The sequence below is a fragment of the Plectropomus leopardus genome, chromosome 6 (assembly GCF_026936395.1).
Source record: "Plectropomus leopardus strain MGB_pleo_1.0 chromosome 6, ASM2693639v1, whole genome shotgun sequence".
Classification (NCBI taxonomy): Eukaryota; Metazoa; Chordata; class Actinopteri; order Perciformes; family Serranidae; genus Plectropomus; species Plectropomus leopardus.
Window position 1 is genome coordinate 27,285,772 of NC_142181.1, and position 14,333 is coordinate 27,300,104.

Consider the following 14,333-nt stretch of genomic DNA (forward strand, 5'->3'; position numbering starts at 1 on the left):
GGTGGTCACTATTTAAATTGAGTTGAATCATTATTTTAATCATTTAGTTACAATTTCAATTAGAATGATGGCAACCTGAATAAATGTTGCTTCATGTTTCCTTTATTATTTGTCATGGCCGGCGCGGCCCTGAATTGCACTCACTAATTGCACAGTAATGGAGTATGTGCAAACGCAGTGATGGAGTAAGCAATTTATGCTGTTGATCTGTAGTAGGCTGCACTATTCCTGTGTGGGTAGGAAGTGGTAATATTAATTCCTTCTCTATGCTCCTGCCCTATAAATCTGCATCCCAGACGGTCAGATACACTCAGCTGTGGGAGACAGAGGAATGTGAGCAGTATTTCTGTAATAGGTGTTGGTCACTTGTCTTTACCATTAGTCTTTTTGCTGGCTGCCTCGGCAGGCCCCTGTTTAGTAAATCAGTTGTTGAGAACATTACAAAAAATGACCCTGTTTCCAAACCTGGGCTGGTTCACATATCATTTGTCTTCAGAGCTCTGTACGAACACAGCCAGGCTTCTCTCTACTGTCTTCACATTACCATTTATTGTAGTTTGGTGGGATCGTAATACATCCAATTGAATTCCCCATTGCCAGGCTCACTTCAATCTCTGCTGCCCCTGATCTGAGCGCCTGTGTTATATTAGTTATGGAGGCTCTCTCTGCAGGGTGGTATGACAATATAAAGAAATAGTAATTTTCTGGATTCTGGGCGATGTTAGACAGCATGCACAGGAAGTAAGTAAGTAAGTTGTTTCTAGATCACAGAGCTAGTGCTCCACTCTCTGGAGATGAATGACAATAAAAAATATTCTGTTGCAACCTTCACCATACCACAGCTGGTACACCTGCAGTTAATCCACTGACTACCCACAGTCAGTGTACATCCAGCTGTGCAAGGATGGCTCAAAGTCAAATTGAAACTCAGCTTGGCCACACAGAATCATGAATATACAAGAAACCTATCTATAAAATCCTATGTGACGTTATTTATTTTTCTCTGTCCCATTCCCACGGTGTGACAGCGTAGGCTGCTAGAAGATCAGAGACATCTCAGCGGTCATTCTTATGTGTTATTCTTTTTACTATTGCCATTCAGTATTTTTTTAAATGAACTGCTTTTTATGATTAGCTATAAAAAAAAGTATTTAACTACTAGAAAGACAATCTTTTCATAAAACTAGGCTGTCTTTGCAGCAGAAAGACACAATACTTTTAAAATTGGTGCTACATGACAGAAACAAAAACTAAGTAAAAGAGCTACGGCATTTGCTTTAAGAAAACTTAAGCACCAGGATGTACTCCACAGCACTGAATCAATAAAGGCTCCTGCCGGTCGATGACATAAGGCAGGCTTGTCTGTTTTGACACAGGAAACAATATGGTGGCTGGCTGGTAACAAACGGTCTTTAATTACAGTTAAATGGTAAACAAAAATAAGTGTCTGAAACATTTGAGGTGAGAAATAGACAAAACAGCAACAGAAACTTAGTTTATATTTGATCTCATTATTTTAAGACTTCATTTTTACAATACAGGAAACAGTATGGCACGTACTTCTTGCTCACACATTTTCAAACAAGATACATGACACATGATGCCCTAAAATATGTTTCCAAAGACATTTTAGGTGAGAAACAGGTGATAAAATAACAGCAACTTGGTTTATATTTGATCAGCTTTGTCTTGCTTTTACAATTTGATTGGTCTGAGTTTGAGTGAGAGAGAGAGAGGGAGAGGGAGAGAGAGAGATCTGCTTCTATACTCTTTGTGGTTGTGGACTTCACAAAATAAGAAAGTACAATTTGTGGTACAAGCAACAGCTCTAGAGCAAGCACAAATTTGCCAAGATGAGCATGATCACTAGTAAAAGCACAAGTAAGACTGAGGGAAATTTACCACAGTTCATTTACACATACTACCCACAGTGTTATGATGCAAAGCTGGATAAATATCAGCATAGTATCCCTTTAATGCTCAACCCAAAATCTTGTGAGTATCACTCACCCCCTGTAGGCCTGACAGGTGCTGCAGCCGTAAAAGTTTATAGCTTCAAAGCTTTGAGGATGGTAACAGGACAACCCCAGGAATCATCTAACTCGATTGTGGTTTAATGAATTTTTATAGACATTTAGATATTTCCTCCACCAGGTCAACTTGTCACCACTGGATTCTGTTGTGACTGACATAAATTCAACTTGACCAGACCTGCTATTCATTAAAGGAGAGAGCAAAATACAAAATGTATACGGCCACCTTTCAATGAGGTGACCTCCCTCATATTGTGCAGTTAAGTTAACCTACAATTACTGAGTCACAAATTTGTCACATATTCGTGTTTTTGTTGGTCTTTAAGTACACTGGCCACATAAATGCTGTACATGAATAAAAAAAGATCAGTCATGTTATTTCTAATAAGTGAATGAGATAGTTTACAGCTATGCATTCTGTGTGCAAACCTGTAGTGTGTTCTCAGCTGTATAAAAAGAACAGAACAGAAAATATTGATAATCTCATCAACGTAGTGCAGATTCAAATGACACAAGCGTGAAAATCATAACGCTGAATGTGATTATGAATGCCAATTTACAGTCAATGAAAATTACCGCTGGTGAGAGATATCCAGTGACACGATGCTGGCACACAAATGAAATGTATAATAGCTATTCCATCCCAATATGTTCTATAGGTAATGACTGGGCAGCCACAACTGTGTGTCAACCTTGCACAGACCTTATCTGCATTCTGAGAAACATTAAGTCTTTTCAAAACATCTCACAAAACCATAACCAAACAAGCAAGGTCACAATTCAGAGTATGGCTGTGGAATGATTTGTTCATCTATGCACAGATAGGAATGGAGTCTATGGCCTAATTACACCGAGGGAGGTCACTGCCCTCCATTTCAACAGAGGCCAGTGATAGCTGGGATTTTAAACTGAATCTGCTTTTACCCTTGGTTTACAGATTGCCGATTCATATTTGCACAGAACACATCAAATTCCAACCTTGAATATGTTTTACCCATCATTTCAAGTAATTCAAAAATTGGACTGCAAATGCATCTTGTTTTTGATGCTTTGGCAGAGAAAAACTTTCTCTCTCTGGTTCCATTTGGAAATGTTCCTTCCATCATAGATTGTTTATACACTGACAGCAAAAAAATCTGGAAAATGAAAGGATTGTGATTTGGTACGATCTATTTCATATGCTTGTTAGAACAATTTCTGCTTATATAAATTTTGAAAGCAAAAAAAAAGCCTGGACATCAAAAGAAAAATTCTTACATTATCCAACAGTTGAGAGTGCGTAACATCAATCTGAGTGCATGGTGCAAGTCATTAACTTAGAACTTTGGAGCGGTAATGATGCATGTCGGTGAGAGGTGTGTGGACTAAAGAAGAGTGCAAAAGAGGTGCGTTTAAAGAAATGTGAAGTAGAGACCAGGCGAAGCAGAACGAGAGTAAAAGAAAGTGGCAAGGAATCATTAAATAGATCACGGTGGTGACACTGCCTCTTTGAAGACACACACGTCCCACTGAGCGTGAGCCTCGAGTGCTAACAATGCCGATAGGCTGCAGGGAGCATCTCTCAGGCTTCTCACTGAGAACTAGCACTAAGATTAGAGGTTCCTTTAATCCGACAAAGGGGATTAAATGCTACAAGAGAGGCAAGAGGACCGCTCCCACGGAGGGGCTGAGATGAATTATTAACACCTCTCCTCAAGACTGGCGATCTAAGTCTTTAAAACCAAATATCACAGCTCTAAGACACTAGTGGCATGTCCTGCCAACCAAACATTCCAGGGTGCACGGATAAATGTGATCTCACTCAACACACATTGCCACACAGACAGGGCAGGGTGTGTGTGTGTGTTGAGTAGTGGGTGGAGAGGTTTCAAACAACACTAAAAAAGACCAACAGAACCATGAAAGTGTGACAAAAACCCTGAAAAGCTATGAAGGGCGTTAAATTAAGTGTTCACTTTCGGACAGCTATACATCGGCTGCTGCTGAAAAGTTATCATTCAGCAAATGTAAGTGGTCACCACTTCCTTCTGTGCTTAAAAATCAGGTCAACTTCCTTTGAACACACCTCAACTGCCACAGTGAGTCATAATTAAGACAGAAGTATACCAGAGGAAAAACATTACGTATAGACTTTTACATAAATAGGGTGGTGCAAAACATCCATATTCAAAAGTGTTTCAAGGCAAGGTCAGTCAGTGATGAGACTGTCATCCAAAATTGAAAAAATCCATCAAAAACATCCATCAAATTTCAGCTCATTTCAAAGCATAATGACATAGCACGGCTCAACATCTTTAACCCAAATTTACAAACACTACAATCAAAGTTCCCCATCATCACTTACCCCCCTTGTTCCATCTGCCTTTAGTCCTTGCCTGATAGGTGAGTTCGGGACAGCCAGAAAGCACCAAGAGAAAAAAAACAAGTTCAAACACAGAAAGAAATCCAGACTTTGCCCTGGAAAACATGTCCAAGAGTTGCTGGCAGCCGAGTCACTTTCACATGGCTGTGTTTCCTCCTAGAGCGGCGCGACTATGGCGCATGGTAACCCACGCGTGGGCTGTCATCATCAGTCACGCTTTTGTCAGCAGTGGGTTTCTAGTTCTACCATGCTGCTCTGTGATGCCCCGGCTGGGTGCTGATCTTCACTGATGCTGGAGCTCCGAGTGAAGCCGCATCTCTCCCCTTCTGTAAGCCCTGCCTCACCAGAGCGCACAGGAACCAAACGGGAACACACAGCTTGCCACGCGACGGCACAGCTCAGCTACGCTCGGCACAGTGCATAGGAACTCGCTCTCACTCCAGCTCTCACACACACTCACATACTCCCTCTCTCTCCATCTCTCTCACGCTCACTGCTGCCACCGCTGTTGATGCCGATGCTGCTGCTGGAGCTGCTGCTGAATTATTTCCCGTCTTTCTCACTCTGGGTTTCAGAGGGAATTCATTCCTCTGCACTCTGCCTTTTGCTTAGAGCTTTGCATCATGGAGGAGACAAGAGGTGGTGAAAGCAAAATCCATCCTCTGCACTCTGGAAAGGACTCTGCAGAGGTGTGTTGGACTGTTTGGTAGTGCAAACCAACAAACAGGCAAGTAAGAATAACAGGTGAGGGACAGAGGAAAGACAAAGTCCATTATTGTGGAGAAGTACTTCATCAGGAAAACATTTGCGTGAAGATTGCATCACCCTTGCGAAAGTTAGGGGCTAGGCTTGACTGAAGGCAATGGAGCATGGAGGAGAAAGACAGGGCGGGAAAAAGAGAGTGGAAGATCAGGACGGAGCACTCTGGTGGGGAAATTGTGGGGTTCTCATCTTTTGACCCATCCCCCTCTGCTCTGACAGCTCGTGGTCTAAAAATTGTACCAAATATCACTGGACCAGTGCACATAAAGTCAAGCAAAATCATTGTGTAGTTTTTTTTTTTTTATTTTTTATTTGGAACGTGTTTAAAACTTGCACATTTCAAAAGTAGCATGAGAATATCAGAGCTTGTGCAAATATATATCTATACAGTACCTGAGTATGATTAGTCTACAATGTGTTGTGATTGTTGCATTTTGGGCTCAAACCAACAGAAAATGTAGTATCGATGACGTTGGCAGAGCATGTAGATGCAGCAGCCAGTAGCTCCTCAAATCCATGCTATTTTTTGCTACATATTTCTGTTTTTTTCAAACCCATGGCCCCTTCTGCTAAGGCATGACTTTTCTACAATGGAGAAGCACTTATCAAGATCAGGAAAAGTTGTATGGATTTCAGACTGAATGTAGCAGACTGCGATAGGATCCCCTGGCATATGCCAGGCGGCTAGTCAGACCAGAGGGGAGAAATAAAACTGAAAGCGCCGGACGAAGAGAGGGAGGAGAGCTGGTATCAGGGCGAGGCTGACTGACTGAGAGCTGTTCCTCTACCAAGCCTTCTTCTACCTAATGTCCGGTTACAGGAGAATAAAGTGGATGAGATGCAATTGAGGCTCACTCAGCAACGGAAAATCGTAGACCACTCTGCGCACATCTTCACAGAGACATGGTTAACTCCTAACATCCCGGATCAAGCTATTGCAGCGGATGGGTGGATCTTGTTCAGAGCCGACAGGACACAAGACTGATGCAAATTCAAAAAAATTACTGCAGGAATTGTATGATGTCATCAGCAGCAACATGCCCAAGCAACCAGATGGAATGGTCATCATAGTTGGTCATTTTAATCAACTAATCCTTCAACTCCAATGATGTAGCAGGAATAAGTACAATTTTTAATTTTATATTTTACACTATGTTTAAAAATTGACTTCTAAATCTACCTTCTACCTTGTACCTTGTATTAGCTATGCTTGTAGATTACCAGCCCGTTTTAATTCCCAGGTCATCCAATACTAATCCTTTTCGCTCTCGTTAGTGTGTGAAACCAATATTGAACGCACCCTTGCACCAAAGTTTTCAACTAACTTCAATGTAAACCCACCTGTGGCAATATAGATACTCAGAGCAACTGACAAAGTATAAATGGCAAGAAAGTCCATATAGGGCGGTTGGAAGCGGGGGTGAATAGTACTCACACAACAGTACAGGCTTGATTTAGTTGAGTTATATTGAACAGTTTCAACTAAAAAGTTGAAAAAAATGAAAACTGCATTTCCAAAGGTAAATTTTTTTCTGGACAAAAGTCATTATTATTGCTTGTATAAACAGATTAAGTCACCACATCTTTACATTAGCAGCACTGTTGAGAATACTTTTTCTTCATACATTTTCAATATGGCCGAGGGCTCCATTAATCTACTCATGGATTAATAGACATATGAAATCAACTCTATATCCCACAGAGAAAAGAACAAACATATAGACAGACAAACATATAAACATCCTACAAAATACTTTAAAGGGCTTCTGTAAACATCTCTATTACAAACGATGTCACCTGGACAACATTTTGCCATGGTGACACACAAACTCACAATCTGAAAATAACACCAACTGTCACAATGGTGTCACAGCTGGTAACAAAACTGTAGTCTTTGCTGTTTATAGTACCACTACAGTCACTTCTCCAAGAAAATGTGGTGGTGACTGCAAGAAAATTAATATTTTCAAAACTGAGGAAACTCGGCTTCTTGAATATACCAGAACCAACATACTGTTAGCATGTTAACAAATAAAAAACTTTGATTGATTTTGTGCCAGCCATGATTTTGTGAAATCCTGTGTTTTGGATGCGAGTCACTCTGTTTATCAAGATACCAGCCACATTTCTCTGACTAAGCTCCAAGGTCGTTATGCTCCCAAGTTCATAAAACAGGTACTTCACAAGTGGGGAGTATGAACAGGCTGTCTCGTGCACACACCATGACTTTAATGTCCTAATTACAGCTTCTGAGGAAACCCATGATCAAGTCCATAATTTTTTATACACAGCGCAAATTAATATCTTGATTCCGCACATAATCTTCACTCGTTTCCTACCTGCACACCCCCTCCCACCCCTCATTCTCCTATTCCATCACGCTATCTCACTTTCCCCTCACAACCTGCAACAACACCAGGAACTATAATTAAGCTTCCTGCACATGAGGAAAGAGATGTGTATTTTCTTGAAGACACCAGCAGGAGCATCTGTTGGCAATACCCATTTCCGATGACAGATAAACAAGCGCAATGTTTGTTTCTCTCTGGGCTATTACACCATAGCTAAAGTACATAATTCTTAAATATGACAGTCCCCTGTTAATTGAGTTAGAAAATTACAAAGCAAATCTGCACTAGACAAGGTAAATTCAAACCCTAATGCTACAATATATCTTGCTGCACGTCTACACCTAAGTAGGAGTTTATCACCAGTAGCCTGAAGCTTTTTGTGTTAAACAGTAATACTCAGAGATTATTCTTTTTGCATATAAAGAGCCTGGTGAGGTACCTTGGGCTCAAAATTTAAATGACGCTGGCAAGGCTAAGCACCAAATAGCTTAGATGCAAGCGGTTAGTGGAGGACGACCTGAAAATACATGGAGCATGTGGTACAGCTTGTGCTAAATAGTAAGTGGTCTACAGTGACAGCTTGTTACAGTCTGTGTCACATGGCTGTGCTACTTCATGAGCCACGGGTGTAGAGCAAAGACCTTGAAAACAACAATTGTTGCTATAATGGCAGTAGCTTTGTTTCAACTGCTGCACAGTGTTCATTTACACCTTAGAAGGTAAAGCTCTTATTCCCACACTGAGCACTAAATTCATCACGCTGTGGCATCAAAGAGTAGCAAGCTATTTTATGTTTCCCAAACCAAAGCTAATCTTAAAGCTAGCATGCAACAGACTCCCTTTCATAAGCAGCTAAGTGACACAATAACACATGAATCTGCAGCAGGTATACTCACAATTATGAGGGAAAAAAGTTTTGAATACAAAGTTCAGAAACAGAAAAACAGCACAGATGTTACAAAAACAAACTTGCATGAGTGTCATCAGTGGATAAAAGGGACAGACTTTGATGTCTGCTGCCTCTTGTGTAAAATTAGTTCACACAGACATAAATCTGGTGAAGTGTAGCTGGAATTAGCATTCACAGTGTCTTTGTCTAAGGTCCCTTTGAGCCCATTACAATAACCATTCAAAGTTGTTTTTTGCTTGAAAATACTTTCTGCCTTTTTGATTCAGTACTAAGAAACAAGAGGGGGGAGAAGGAGAGGGATAATAGGGGAACCTGTGCAGTGTGATAGTCAAGGCAGATGCACAGTACTAAAAAAAAATGCACAAAAGTAATGTTGATTAGGGTTACGTCACCAAACAGTCACTACTACTGTGAAAGGAGTAGGGTGGAATCAAGTGGAGGGGGTATGGGAACCCCTACATCCACACTGGTAAGTCTGACAGCTTATCACCCCCAGACAAGAGGCCCCTGGATAAATGTGGTCAAGCAGCAGAGGAGCCCAGCTTCGGCAGTGATGGGGTGCAGGACAGCGATAAGGATGAAGCTCTACTGGGCAAAATGGGAGAGCGAGGCAAGGGGCCCCGGGCTGAGAAACTCAGCCAACAGCAACGCTCATTCCAGCTCTCGCTGGCTAAACCTCTTAAAAAATTTACACATAGGCATTCACCATACTCAGCAAATATAGGTTACAGCATTTCGTGCGTTCATGTGTCTCTTAAGTGTAGCTGTGCATGTGTGTGAGAGAAGACAGAGCACATTTGCACATCTTACAACTGAACCCAGAAATGGAGAGTAAGGGAGTGTAGAGAAGGAAAAGAGGAGAAGTGAAGAGGAGAGTAAAAAGAGAAGAGAGAGAAAATGTCTTCTTGATGTTTTTTTTCCGACATCGGCCTCTTGAAAACACACCATGAAATTTGTTTTTTCACAGGAAGTGACAGAGCGAGCACCATGAATTGATCCCCTGATGGAGATCTGGCTCTTTGTGTAGCCGTTTTCTCCTCTGCGCATCTGCCTGCCCAGATACTGGATAATCTACTTGCTCCCGGCATTCCTAATCCAACCATCCATCCCCATTCACTCCGCCCATGTGTGTCCCAGCGCAGGACAGGGGTGTAGTTTGGAAGTCTATAATGGAATAGATTTGGTTGTTTGTCTCTCTTTAAATGACTGTTGAGCAGCAGTGAAACGATAATTTTTCCTGCAATGTTAACCTCTGGGTAATGATTAACGCTCTAATTATGATCTACCAGAATCAGAGCCCAGCAAGTTGCAACCACATAATCAGTGATGGAGCCTTCCTTTTGTTAGCAGCTGGGTGCTTGTTTTTACCTGAATTTTCACCAATATTAGCACAGCAAATATATCAAAGCTCAGAAATCAATGCCAGTCTGTGTTTTTAATCTAATTTTCACTCAAAGTGTGCAGATTATGGTCAACAAAACAACATACTTCAATAGAGCACTCCTCCCAGTATGGCTGCTGGCAACCAAATGCTAAAGATCATAAGCAGATTACAGGTCTGTCAGCCAATTCAAATAAGTAAACAAGCCAGACCAGACAATTAGTAAATATGATTGCAGTGTACATATGCGCCTGGCTTGTCTGTCAGATGACTGATGACTGTGAAGACTGGTAAGCATAACAGCTTGCAGAACCGTGTCTATTAAAAAATATACTGTTGTTTGATGTTGATTAAAGGTCATGCCAATTCTTAGTTAAAAAATGCATAAACAACTATCTAAAAAAAATAAACTGGTGCATTACTTCCAATTAAATCAGTTAGAACTCAGCAATTATTGTGTGTGCAAAAAAGAAATGTTGGTGCTCCCTTCAAACCCAATATGGATGATCTCATTTTGTAACCTAATCAAAAATGTATTGTGTTCTGCACCTCCATAACGTGCTGTGCTAAACAGCTCTTCAATCAAATTGCCAGTGCAGGCATCCATATGTAAATTTTATATGTAACCATTCAGAAACAGGCTGGGCTTGTTATAATGTACATGAAAACAGCAATTGAAGTCAAAAGTGTAGCGCAAGCTAAAGGTGCAATTACATCGGGAAAAATTTCTTTCCAATGAATCCTTTATACCACATAAACTTGGGCACAGAATGTGTCTGCGAATGGTCCCGCAAGTCAAAGAACAGAGAGGTAATAAGAATCAGAATGAGTTAGTGATGGCTGTCATAAAATATGGCAGGAGCTTCTATTTACAACCTGTAATAAAACTGCCTCTGCCACGATTTATGGAGATGCTTGCCCCACAGAGCTAAACCCTTTTTGCCAAGGGCATGTTAATAACCTCCATAGTGCATTCTGAATATATTGGCAGATGGACATTTTGTCTAATAGAGCATTGCAAACTGGAAAGCAGGCGCTAAAAAAAGCAACAGTGTCATGCTTATATGGTATTCTGGTGGCAGTGGCTTTAGCCTGAGGTTTTTCCTCCATCTCTGAGACCCACCCAAAATGCTACCTTGTGCTGAGCTTTTCTTTTGTCTCCACACTCATCAATGAGCGACTTCAGAACCATATTAATGGAATCACACACTTGAATTATGGACAAAAATTTCACACAAAATATGGTATTAATAAAAATATGGGGTGGACACATGTTACAAAGTGGTGCAAGGCTGTGATGATTTAGTCTTTCTTACAGATGTGTGTTGACAAGATAAAAATTTCACTGTGTTGGATAACGCAATGTGCGTTTACCGTTACTTTTTCAGAGCTTTAACGATTTCTTACTCAGTTTTTCACTGTTTTTTTTTTCATTTAGATTATTTTGAAAACATTTGATTTCTATTATCAAGACCTTTTTAGTTAAGGCTATTACTGAGACTTTTGCATAATCTATAATTGAATAATCCATTTTATGCTCTGTTGGAATTATGATCTTTTCACTTAATATTTATTGTTTTGTTTTTAATTGGTTTTTTTTCCCTTCTTTATAATTTTTAATTATCCTGTTACCGTTCTTTTTACTGTTTTCTGTTAAATGTTATGTCAGAATATGCCCATGTTGTATTATTTTTGTTGAGGATCCCTTAGAAAATAAGATGGCATTATGATGGCATTATTGGATTATTCCCAAATAAGAGTTCCTTACAAGACCACTGAAATCACATTAATCATTATTATTTCTTATTAATAAGATAATTAAAGATTGTCCCTTTGCAAAACTATAGCAGTGATTATTTATTTAACTGTTCCTCAGAATATATAAGGTGGTGAAGGCACATACCGCATATTGACGTATAAATGTTTAATTTCACAGAGCTCAATAAGTTTTACATTATTTCAGATACAAAATTATTGAGTAATTAAGTATTTCAGTCATCATGTTTGCAGTGCACTAGATGTCCAGTATTTGTTAAGAATATGTGTTACAATTCATTTTCACTATTTTTAATAAATGCAGTGCTTTAACTACTGTGCTATAGCCATTTCAGGGCTCTGCACACCAACACAGGCGTTATTGTGACTAATTATAGCTCTGCTCAGGTTAGAGGTGGGCTACACAATTTATCAAATATTAATGAAAATAAAAAGTTGGGCTTTCCACAATTAAATTAACAAGACTGACTATGATATTGGATTTAAAATGCATACTATAGAAAACTCTGCTGCATATCAAAGCAAGTGCTTTCTAAACTAACAGCCAGGCTCCACTTTTAAAGAGCTGTCATGCCACAACACATGAACCCTGCAGAGGCAGTCTGTGAAAAACAAAAAGCACTGGCTATTAACCATCATCAACCATTGTTTGTAAGTATTTCTGATTTTGAAAAGAACAAATCATGTGCAAAGAGTGCATTAGACCTGTGTCTTAACCGGCAAATAAGTGAAAGCACCTTTGTGAATGGTCCACAGGTATGTACAATCTTTCAACGCATTGCATACTGTGTTGGACAAAAATATAACACACTATTATCACCATATTCTGCAGCCTCCAACTATGCCAGGTTTATGGTCAGAGATGTTTTTTTGTCAAATAAAGTTTTGACTGACACAACATTATTTATTTTTTTCTCATGAGCTATGCAGACTCAGCTGTGCATTTTCTTTTATAATGCAGCCTGATCTTGTTTTGTCTTTTGCTTTTTTGTCTTTTGTAGTGTGTGTGTGTGTGTGTGTGTGTGTGTGTGTGTGTGTGTGTGTGTGTGTGTGTGTGTGTGTGTGTGTGTGTGTTGTACATGCCATGGCTCTCCTGCTCTTCCCTCTCAGATACCTGCCCTGCCTCACTTTGAAAAGTTTAAAAATTACACACTTGAATATAAGGGGCCTAATTGACCTAATTAGAGTTTGGGTTGCTCAATACAAACCAGACATGCTTACTTTGTCTGAAACTTGGTTGCATAGCAAAATTCGTGATGATTAGATCAAACTTGATAAGTCTATATTATACAGAGCAGACAGAGGTACAAGAGGAGGAGGCATGGCCTTATATGTTTCCTCTCACTGTAACCCCATTGTTTTTTGAGTGTCTTTTTTATTAAGCTAGGACTTCATGAAAATAAACATTTCATTATTGGTTGTATTTATAGACCTCCACCTGTTCATCCTGACTACGCTAAATGCAAAATATCTACTCTTACTTCGTTTGAATATTCAGATGAAATTTTAATTTTAGGTGACTTCAAGAGGAATTGGCTTGACCACTCCTGAACAAATGATAAAAACCTGCTAAAAAGTTAACTCAGCTGACCAATGAGCCACCCAGAGTTCATGCCAGATCTAAAACATTATTAGATTGCATCCTTCTTACTCACCCTGACAGAATCATTAAATCTGGCATTCTATCAGATTGTTTTAGTTATCATTCAGCTGTCATTTGCGTATGTAAAATTAAATCAGTCAGGCTTCCTCCCAAATACACCAGAGTTAGACAATGTAAGTACATTAATCTCGATAATCTGACACATGACCTGATTGCAATTAATTGGGACAGGTTCCAATTTATAACATTTGTTGACGACGCCTGGAATTATTTTCATTCCGAAGTCACAAGAGTTGATAAACATGCATCATGACAAAATCAGGGTCAAAGGTAAACATCTGCCCTGGATAAGCTCTGGTCTGATCAGTCTCTTTAATCAAAAGGATAAAATGTGGGAGAAGTACAGGAAAACCAAAGATCCTGCCGACTGGGAAAAATATAGATCCCTAAAAAATTTGTGTAAAACAAAAACATGCAATGCGAAATCAGACTTCTAACATCTCTCAGAAAATGCATTATCCAAAACAGTTCTGAAAAAATATGAGCAATAATCTCAATAAATCAACTAAAAACAACACTACCCAGATTAGATTCAACAACAACATAACTGAGGACCTCTCCATAATCTCACAGGTCTTTAATCAGTACTTCTCCTCGATAGGCAGCTCTTGTGCATTTGACCCTCCTACAGCTTCTGACTCCCTGAGTAGCTCCCTCCCCAGAAGTTCCTTTACTTTTCATAAAATACTCCCTGTTGAAGTTCAGCGTGCAATTATTCAACTAAAGGATGATTACAGACCTGGACCAGATGGCATTGAGACAAAATTCATCAAGTTAGCTGCCCATATTCTGATGTATCCACTTTGTGAAATATTTAACCTCTCTTTGTCAATATGCGCCCTTCCTTCCACCTGGAAAAGTGCCAGTTACTCCACTTCATAAGGGAGGTGACCATCATGACATACACAACCAATTTCTATCATTAACTCTGTGGCCAAAATTTTTGAGAAACTAATTTTAAACCAACTATCACAATACTGCACTGACTTTAATATTCTGTCTCCATGCCAGTCTGGTTTCAGACCCAACTTCTCATCAACAACAGCGCTGCTAAATTTTACAAATGATTTGTTCACAGCTTCTGAGAATGACAGG

General features: G+C 39.7%; 1 protein-coding gene across 5 annotated transcripts in view; it reads right to left on the reverse strand.

Moving 5' to 3' along the window:
- The window catches only part of robo2 (roundabout, axon guidance receptor, homolog 2 (Drosophila)), a 428,768-nt gene that overhangs the window by 354,143 nt on the left and 60,292 nt on the right, over nucleotides 1-14,333 (reverse strand). The window contains exon 1 of one of the 5 annotated variants that reach the window (XM_088079115.1): nucleotides 4,378-5,305. The exons of the other annotated variants lie outside the window; for them this stretch is intronic. Within the exon in view, the coding sequence (XP_087935241.1) occupies nucleotides 4,378-4,501 (124 nt within the window). The 5' untranslated portion in view covers nucleotides 4,502-5,305. Of the gene's footprint in view, nucleotides 1-4,377; nucleotides 5,306-14,333 lie in introns of those variants that run through there. 5 annotated transcript variants of the gene reach the window in all.